Below are 10,242 nucleotides of genomic sequence, written 5' to 3'. Positions count from 1 at the left end.
AGGGAGACACAGGGCTCAGTCCTGCACCAGCCTCACAATTGTTCTTAAGTTTGAGCCCATTGTTGCAGCCACTACATCAATGCATCTTGTCCAGGGCCTTCCTCTTTTTTGCTGCCCTCCTACTAAGTCTGATGACCTTCTCCAGGGACTGGTCTCTCCTGACAACATGTCCAACATACAGGAGATGAAGTCTCACCATCCTTGCCTCTAACAAGCTTCTGACTGTACTTTTTCTAAGACAGATCTCTTCTTCGGTCGGTCAATGGTACTTTCCATATTCTTCCCCGGCACCATAATTCAAATGTAGTGATTCTTCTTTGGTCTTCCTTATTCATTGTCCAACTTTCACATGCAGATGAGGCAATTGAAAATACCACGGCTTGGGTCAGGTGCACCATAGTCCTCAAAGTGACATCATTGCTTTTCAGCACTTTAAAGAGGTCTTTCGCAGCAGATTTTCCCAATGAAATCTGTCATGTGATCTCTGACTGCTGCTTCCATGAGCACTGATTATGGGTCCAAGCAAGACAAAATCCTTGACAACTTCAATAGTTTCTCCATTTGTCATAATGTCCAGTTGTGAGGAATTTGGTCTTCTTTACATTGAGTTATAATCCATACTGAAGGCATCCTTGATCTTCATCAGCAAGTGCTTTGAGTTCTCCTCACTTTCAACAAACAAGGTTGTGTCATCTGCATATCACCAGTTGCTAATGCCGCATTCTCCTTCATATAATCCAGCCTCTCTGATTTGCTCAGCATACAGACTGAATAAGTATGAGACTACAACCCAGACACACACGTTTCCTAACTGTAAACCATGCAGCATTCCCTTGTTCTGTTCACACAACGGCCAGGTACAAGCTCTGAAGGACAACGACTTATCTGAAATTTCCGTTCTTCTCGGGCTCTCCATCGTTTGTTAAGGTCCACGGTCTAATGCCTTGGCAGAGTCAACAAAACACAAGTCAGTATCTTTCTGGTATTATCTGTTTTCAGCCCAGATCCATCTGATGTTAGCCATGATATCCCTTATTCCTGTGAATCTGGCCTGCACCTTATCAATGAACGTTATCTGGCAGCTCCTATCAATGTACTGCTGCAATCATTGCTGGATGATCTTCAGCAAAAGTTTACTTCCATGTAGCAATAATGATATTGTTCTATAATTGAGTATTTTGATAGGTCATCTTTCTTTGGAATGGGAACAAATATGGGGCTCTTCTAGTCACTTGGCCAAATTGGTCTTACAAATTTCCTAGCAGAGAGGAGTAAGTACTTCAAGTACTAATTGTGTGGTTGAAACATTTCAATTCCTTAATAGCCTTTTTTTTTTTTTTTGCCTAATGCTTTTAGTGCAGCTTCAACTTCTTCTTTCTGCTGGTTCTTGCTCATATACTACCTCCTGAGATGGTGGGACATCAACTAGTTCTTTTTGGTACAGTGACCCTGTGCATTTCCATCATCTTTTGATGCTTCCTGTATCATTTAATATTTTGCCCGTAGAATTTTTCACTATTGCAACTCGAGGTTTGAATTTTTCCCTTAGTTCTTTCAGTTTAAGATATGCTGAGCTGTTGTTCCTTTTAGGAAGAAGGAATTAGTTGTCCACTTCGGAGGAATTCGCTGCTGATAACTTTTCAGAGCACGGAAAGAGGCATAGAACTGGGGATACCATTGCTCAACTTCAGATGGGTCTTAGCTAAAACCAGAAAGCTGTTTTCTTGTGTTTCACTGACTATGCAAAGACATTTGACTGCATGGATTATAACAAACTATGGAAGACAATGGGAAGACTGGGAAATCCAAAACACTAATCATGATCATGTGGAATCTGTACATTGACCAACAGGTAGTCAGTCGTTCCAAGATAACAAAGGGATATTTGCTTCAAATCAAGAAAGATGTGCAGCCAGGTTGTATTCTTTCATCATATGTATTCAATTGGATGCTGAGCAAATAATTCAAGAAGCTGGCCTATATATCAGGATTTGGGAGGAAGATTCAATAACAACGTGTTATTAATGTGCCAATGACTCAATCTTGCTTGCTTAAAGAAAACTTGGAGCACTTACTAATGAAAAAAATCAAAGACTGCAGCCTTCAATATGGATTACACTTCAGTACAAAGAAAAGAAAAATTCTGAAATTTGGGCCAGTCATAAACAACATCATGATAAATAGGGAAAATATTGAAGCTTTTAAGGATTTCATTCTGCATGGATCCACAATCAATGCCCATGGAAGTAGGGGTCAATAAATCAAACCACATATTGCATTGGGCAAATCTGTCACCTTGAAGACTAAGGTACACTTGACCTTGGCCGTGGGATTTCAGTGGTCTTGTATGCACGTGAAAGCTGGACAGTGAATACGGCAGACTGAAAAATGATTGCTGCAATTAAAGTGTGGGACTGGCAGAAGAACATTGACTATAACATGGACTGCCAAAAGGAAGGGAAACTCTACCTTCTAAGAAGGATAGCCAGAATATGCCTTACAAATCAGGCTGGGAAAGACTTGTCTCAGGTGCTTTGGGCATGTTATCAAGAGGGGCCAGTCCTTGCAGAAGGACATCATGCCTGGTGAAGGGTCAATAAAAAGAGGACATCTGATAGAGAAAAAGACTGATACAGTGGTTGCCAGAATGGGCTCAAACATGACAAGCACAGGGAGGCTGCCCCGGGCACAGCACTGTTTCATTCTGTCGTACACAGATAGGGTCGCTAGGAAGTAGGACCTGACTTGATAGCACCTTACAACAGTCATGGAAGTCCTAAGACTTTGGGGAGGATTAACAGAGTCAATAGCTGATAAGTAATTAAGACAGGCAGCATAATAAGTATTCAGTCAATGCTACTATTCTTGTTTATATTATACCCTTCTACTATAATTAGCAGACCCACATAGAGGCTTATCTCTTCTCTTTGGTGCCTAGTCAAAAATTTAATCTCCATCTCTTTCCTACCAAGAGGTCCATGTCCTCCCTTTCAAATTCCTCTTACCCTCCTGCTCACTCCCCCTTCCCTGGCCCCAGTGTGGTCTGGATGGGCCCCACAGGGGCAGGGGCAGGGACAGGGACAGGACGTGGGGCTGTATCTGACAGGAACCTGAGGGGCTGGCCTGGGAGGGGACTGGGGCCCAGTTTCCTGAGGGGAGGATGGGCTGAGGCAGGCATACAGTGCCGAAGAAGATGCCCTCCTGGGCCCTCTTCATGGTCACCTCCTGCCTCCTCCTGGCCCCCCAAAACCTGGCACAAGTCACCAGTCAAGGTGAGGTGTGTGGTGGGTGGGGCTTACTTAAGTCCAGGAAGCGGGATCTCTGGGACGGGATACAGAGTAGGGGCCTCCCACTTGGTGTCTCCCCTCCCCACCCCACCCCACCCCTGCTCATGAGCATGCCTAGGAGGACCTTGAGCCCAACTCACCAGCTGTCTCCCAGATGTCTCCTTGCTGGCCTTGGACACAGAGCTCCTGAACTGTTTCTCCCAAACATTCGAGGACCTCACTTGCTTCTGGGATGAGGAAGAGGAAGTGCCCAGCGGGACATACCAGTTGCTGTATGCTTACCCAGGGTATGTGCTAGCTGTGCCCCTCGCCACTCCGTCCTGTGCTCACCTCGTCCGAGTCCCACTCCAATAGCTTCCCTCTCTGTGGCCCTACCAGAGGACTCCCTCAAGTGCATGCCCTGAGGAGCTACTTCATGAAGACATGCTCATTGGTTGTGTTTAGACACCAGCTCAAGCTCCTACATAACTCTGAATCACAACTATCCCAGGCATTGGTCATGGGCCATGGGCTGGGTCCTTAGGGCCATGGGCTGGGTCCTTAGGGCTAAGCATGACGGACATATAGGTAGGACCTCTCCTCTATGCCAACAGGCAAACACCCCGATCCTGCCCACTGAGTTCCGAGAGCGTGCCCCCCTTTGGAATCCGGTACACATGTCAGTTTCCAGCACCAGATGATGTACGCCTCTTTTTCCCCCTGCACCTCTGGGTGAAGAACGTATTCCTGAACCAGGTTCTGACCCAGCGGGTGGTCTTTGTGGATACTGTGGGTAAGGTTCTCTCATGTGACCCCTCCATTTGTGATGACCTTTCCCTGTCCAGCTCCTAGAATAAGAATGCTCTTTGAGGATAACATGGATGCCCCCCCCCCCATTGCCAGACCCCCAGAGACAACTTAAGACCCACTATCTTCCTTTCTGCTTTGGCATCCAGAGCTAAACTAATCCCACAAGTCATTTTGCACCTCAAGTCTTATCATCATTAACGTATCCAACTCACTTCCCCAGTCAACAGGTAGAGAATGCCTACTCTGCGGCAGGCACCTTGCTAGGTGACAGGGATGAAAAGTCTAACAAAGCATTACGCTGCCGTGAGGTCACTGTTCTTATGAGTAAATAGGATAAGAAACCTCCCCTGCTTTGATAGCCAAGAGTTAGACCTATGATCTTTTTGAACCCAGAGGCTGCCCCCAATCCAGCTGCCAGAACCCCTTTCCCAGTGCATGGGTTGACTTACAGAGTGAAGAGAGAAAGAGTCCTGATGTGCTCTTTCTTACCTTCAGGCCTGCCAGCTCCCCCCAGTATCATCAAGGCCATAGGTGGGAGCCAGCCAGGGGAACTTCAGATCAGCTGGCAGGCCCCAGTTGCCGAATTCAGTGAGTTCCTGAGATACGAACTCCGCTATGGCCCCAAGGATCCCAGGAACTCTACTGGTCCCACGGTCAGGCAGCTGCTCTCCACAGACACCTGCTGTCCAGCTCTGCAGAGACCAGGCCCGGCACCAGCTCTGGAACAGCCTCCATGTGCGTGGCCCACAAGACCCCAACAGGATGGATCAGAACAGACCTCCCCAACTAGAGAAGTATTCCAGCCGTCTTCTGCTGCATGTCCTATCCCCTGTCCGTAATTTTGCCCAGGAAGGAACAGGTTATACCACACTGGGTTGGCCCTTGGGGAATTAGTACAGGCTCTGATAGCTCTCAGGAACTACCTCCATTTCAGGATCTCCCACGTTGAGCCATTCACAGTGAACCAATTTGAGGGCCTTCAAGCCTCAAAACGAATGGCACCAGACGTTTTGAGCCCTAAATCCATAGACCTAGGCCCGACTCTGGATGCATACTAATCCAATGAGGAGTCAGTCTCTCCACAGGGTTACTGTGGGCTTCAGACAGCAGAGGTGAAGGCTGTCTCAGATGAGAGGTTCTGAGGCTGGGATTCTTCTCCCAAGGCTCCATCTCTGAAAAAGAAGGTTGGACGCTGCTTCATATCAGGGCTTCAGCCTGGTCATTCCTACTGGCTCCAGCTACGCAGCCAGCCTGATGGGGTCTCCTTCCATGGCTCTTGGGGATCCTGGTCCTTCCCTGTAGCTGTGGATCTAGCCAAGGATGCAGGTGAGTCAACAAAAAAAATGAAAAGATAGGAGAAGGTAGATAAGACCTCTAGGAAGGCCAGGGCTAAATATGGAGGTTCTAGGCATCATGGTGCTTCCTGATGACCTCAGGCTTGCTGCTAGGCAGGATGAGTGATGTTCGGGTACAGAGAATGAGAGTGAAGGTTCTAGGTTATGATCTGGATGCTCTATAGAAGAGGGTCACGTGTTCCCTAACGGGACTGTCCTCTTTAACCTCAGTGGAAATTGGACTGCAGTGCGTCACACTGGACCTGGAGAATGTTACTTGTCAGTGGCAGCAACAGGACTATGCCAGCTCACAAGGTTTCTTCTACCACAGCAGGGCCCGATGCTGCCATAGCAACAGGTGAGAGTTTCCCTCATAATCGAATAATGTCATGGGAGAGAGTCACAGTCTTGCAGAAAGAAGTAAAATATTGCTCTTGTCCCTCTTCACCCCCCAAAAGCAGCCTTGGACTCTCTCCTCAAACTATCAGCTTCCATGGTATTTTATCTTCCCAATTTTTCTCCATTCCCCCAGGACTGCTTTGGTGTGGTTCAGTCTTAATTATGCCACCTGGATCATTACAACCACCTACAGTCTCATTCATCCACAGTTTATCCCAACGCTGTTCACAGTGTGGTCTTTGCTTCTTTCTTTTCACTGTGTGATCTTTGTTAGACTTCAACTTTGCACGATCTTTGTAAAACTCCGACTTTGCATGGACTTCCCCACTTAAATATAAACTGCAACTTCCTGTTGGTGTTATTGGTAAGCTGGTAAAGTCGGCTCCAAGTCATACCAACCCTCTGGATAACAGAACAAAGGACCGTCAGGTGCTGCAGCATCCTCACCTGTTGTTAGGTTTGAGCTCATTGCTGCACTCACTGTATCAATCCATCTGTTGAAGATCTTCCTCTTTTTTGGGGGGGGGGAGGGTTGGTGAACCTCTGCTAGGCATGATGTCCTTCTCCAGGGAGTCGTCTCTCCTGATAATATGTCCAAAGTATGTAAGAAAAGTCTCACCATCCTGGCTGTATTTTTTCCAAAGAGAATTGTTTGCTTGCTCTGGCAGTCCATGGTACTTTCATTCAATACTCTTTGTCAACACCATCATTCGAAGACATTGATTCTTCTGAAGTTCGTCCTTGCTTATTGCCTAGCTTTCACAGGCATAAAGGTGACTGAAAATACCATGGCTTATAACCTACTATGTATTTAGTAAAAAATTAATGAACAGTGAAACAAACATTACAGTTTTTTATGTATTCTTCCACTTTTTTCTAGGCATTTATATGCATCTATATACAATATTGGGAGAAAGACAAGGCATTCTACTCCCATAAAGAGTTTTAGACCTAGAAACCCACTGGAGCAATCCTACCCTGTCTTATAGGATCATGATGAGTCGGAATCGACTTGCTGGCAGTGAATTTGGTTTTTTATATACAATATGTAGGGTTACTATGAGTCTGAATGTACTCAATGGCAATGAGATTTCTTTATATACTATTTAAAGGAACACTGGTGGCACAGCAGTTAAGCACCCAACTGCTAACCAAAAGGTTGGTGGTTCAACCCTACCCAGTAACCCCACAGGAGAAAGAGGTAACAATCTGCTGCAGGCACCATCCAAGCACAGAAAACCCTAGGGGCAGTTCTATTCAGCCACCTGTGGTCACGATGGGTCTCAGTAAGCTCAAAGGCACCTCATAGCGTATACAGCATTCAGTATATTCCGTAACAATATAGATAATATTTAGCCCTTTAATATAAATCAAATCATGTTCGATGTTTGAGCTTGTTAACAGTTTTACCTTAAAATATGTTCCGAAGATCATTTCCAAAAGATATAATTTCTTATTTTTCATAAGTGCATAGCTGTGCATACAGCTCCATGAATTGATTCGCTCATTCCCTGCCATCCAGTCAATGGCGACTCGTGGCAAATCCGAAGTCATTCTTTCCCTCGCCAAAACCTGCATCTCCTCAACCTCTCCTCCATACTGCCATCAGCTGTTTCTCGAGGCCTAAAATATGGAAAACCCTGAATTTCTCCCATCCTTAAACCTCCACGTCCTGTCAGAAGCAGTCGTGTCATTGCCTGCTTCTTCAATACCCTTTGAATCCATCGATTTCCCTCGATTCCCACTACTACTATCCCATTTTCAGCCGCTATCACTTCACACATGGAAAACCACAACAGTATCCTAATGGATTTTTCTGCCTAGAGTCTCCCCATAAATTCTTTCTACAAATGGCAACTAATGGTCTTCTTAAAGTACAAAGTGAGTTATGATACTTCCCGACTTAAAATCCTTAAATGTACCCATAATTATTCCACATTAAATGCATACTCCTTGGCAAGGTGGCCACAAACATCCATGCAATACTCAGTGGTCCTGCATTTATCATTAGCCAGCATTTTACACCACTGAGACATTTCCCACAGCACAGTCTGTGTGTCAGCCTGGACCTGGGATAGCTATTAGTCCTTTTCGCCTATCCTATTGCTAATCTAAGACTAAATCCAGGCACGGTCTTGTCCAGGAAGTACGCCCTGACCCTCTTAGTCTGTGTGAGAGGCTCCTCCTTGGGTAGTGCTCCCCAACCCCTCTGGCGCAGCATAGTAGAATGTCAACATCTGTTTTGGGGTTTCTCTCCGCCGCCCCCCCAAAGTGAGAGATCCTTAAAGACTATTTCTCTCTGTATTCGTAGGCCATAGCACAATTGTGGGTTAGATAAATGGACAAACATATGAATGCATGAAGTAATAAATAATTTTTGAGATGCTGAACCATTTAGGGAGCTATAGTCATTGGGACTAGAGTAAGAAATAAACTGGAAGTGATTCCACACTGTTTGACTTACTTTTTAGTGAGGGTGAGGGAAAAGAACAAGTAGAGAAATTTTGAAAATGACATTATGTGACAGAGACCATTTGAAGGGTTTCCCTCACTGCGAGTTGATTCTGACCCCTCGTGACTTTATAGGACAGAGTAGAGCTGCCGGTTGCCAAGCCTATACATTTTTGCAGGAAAAAAGTTCTCGTCTTTCTCCTGAGAAGCAGCTGGTAGTTTTGAACTGCTGGCCTTGTGGTTAGCAGCCCAATGCACAACCCCCCAGTGGAAGGACGGTCGGTGCTGATTTGGACTGGGTAACCGGGAGTCCGCCCAGGGGGATGGCAGGTGAACTGACTCCTAAATGGAAGAAATAAACCAGCATGTGCGGATCTAGGGTCAGAGCAGTCCAAAGCCAAGCCAAGAGTGCACTTGGCATATTTCTGGCACAGGGAGAAGGCCCAGGTGAACAAAGCATGATAAATTAGCATGCAAATGGTAAAAGAATGGTAAGAGATGAACATGGCAAGGGAGGGAGGAACCAGACATTATAGAGCCCTGAAGGCTTTGGGGTTTTATTCCAACCGGGATGGGATTTTAATCATTGAAGAATTTTTGGAGAAAAGTGATATGAGTTATTTTTAAAGTGATAGGCTTTTATAAAATTATAAATGAATATGTACAAATATGCTTGATACAATTGATGTACGGAATGTTATAAGAGCCCCAATAAAATGACTTTTTTAATTGTAAATGGAGCATACAAACAAGATCACCGCTCAGGAACCCGCCCTAACCTACACAAGAGATGGTGGTGGTTTCATCTAAAGAGGTGGATAAAGTCATCATTTATGCTGGACGCATTGGTTTTTAAGCACTTTGGGAAGCAAATGCTGGTAGCAGGGTGGAGAACAAATGGAAGGTGAAAAGTCAATTTGGAATAATCTGATAGACCAGAAGCACATAGCCTTGATTATGGGAGCAAATAAACATAAGAACATTTTTTTTTCTATAAAGATGTAGGCCTTTTAATCCTTTTAACCGTCTTGTGAGATAGGTACTGCCAACCCATTTTACAAATGAGGAAACTCGGGCAGAGGGGAATTAAGAAATCTACTCTAAGTTATATACCAATGAGCTGAGATTTGAACTCTATAGCCCATGCAATTTTCCTGTAGCATGCTCGCTCTTCCCATAAAGAGAAGAGGCTGAACATCAAGGGGCCTCAGAAGATAAAACAGGAAGGCTGAAGGCAGAGGGCCCCCACAGGAAGGACTAGATGGCCGATAAAATCCCTTATAAAATTAGAATTTATCAGAATTAGATAGTCTGATTCAATGACTATGGGAATCATTCTTAGGGACCCCATCTGGGAGAAGTGTGAAGAGGAGACAACAAATCCGGGATTGCGGCCTCCTCAGCTCTCCCGCTGCCACTTCAAGTCACAAAATGACAGTGTCATTCATATCCTTGTGGAAGTAACCACGGAACAGGGTACTATTCATAACTACCTGGGCTCCCCTTTCTGGATCCACCAGGCTGGTAAGAACTTTATTTCTCACCCCTCTTATATAGCCCTCACCCCAGCAAAATCTGTCCCCATTCCTAAGATCCCGAACTCTGACCCTTCTAACCTGTGGCCTGATGACATGATGCCTCATGCACATAAAGGCTGAAGTTTATTCCTGCTGATGTCACCGCAGTGCTCATCCCCACCCCAAACTTGCACTGGAGAGAGGTCGCCAGCGGGCAACTGAAACTGGAGTGGCAGCACCCATCAACCTGGGCAGCCCAAGAGACCTGCTATCAGCTCCGATACACTGGGGAAGGCCATCAGGACTGGAAGGTATGGCCAAGGGCTTACTACAGAGTCTCACGACAGAGTCTTACCACAGAGTCTTACCACAAGGCTTACTACAGAGTCTTACTAGAGTCTTACCACAAGTCTTACTACAGAGTCTTACTAGAGTCTTACCACAAGTCTTACTACAGAGTCTTAC

General features: G+C 45.5%; 1 protein-coding gene across 1 annotated transcript in view; it reads left to right on the top strand.

The window, feature by feature from the left end:
• The first annotated feature begins 3,193 nt into the window (after positions 1-3,193).
• The window catches only part of MPL (MPL proto-oncogene, thrombopoietin receptor), an 18,086-nt gene continuing 11,037 nt past the window's right edge, over positions 3,194-10,242 (top strand). The window contains exons 1-8 of the mRNA XM_004699506.1: positions 3,194-3,272; positions 3,442-3,574; positions 3,881-4,059; positions 4,572-4,870; positions 5,240-5,402; positions 5,642-5,768; positions 9,603-9,784; positions 9,946-10,088. Coding sequence (XP_004699563.1) covers positions 3,194-3,272; positions 3,442-3,574; positions 3,881-4,059; positions 4,572-4,870; positions 5,240-5,402; positions 5,642-5,768; positions 9,603-9,784; positions 9,946-10,088 — 1,305 coding nt within the window. The remainder of the gene's footprint in view (positions 3,273-3,441; positions 3,575-3,880; positions 4,060-4,571; positions 4,871-5,239; positions 5,403-5,641; positions 5,769-9,602; positions 9,785-9,945; positions 10,089-10,242) is intronic.

This window comes from Echinops telfairi, unplaced genomic scaffold (genome assembly GCF_000313985.2).
Source record: "Echinops telfairi isolate 266 unplaced genomic scaffold, ASM31398v2 ScPeMD7_443;HRSCAF=831, whole genome shotgun sequence".
Lineage (NCBI taxonomy): Eukaryota > Metazoa > Chordata > Mammalia > Afrosoricida > Tenrecidae > Echinops > Echinops telfairi.
This window is presented reverse-complemented; position numbering and strand designations above follow the sequence as displayed.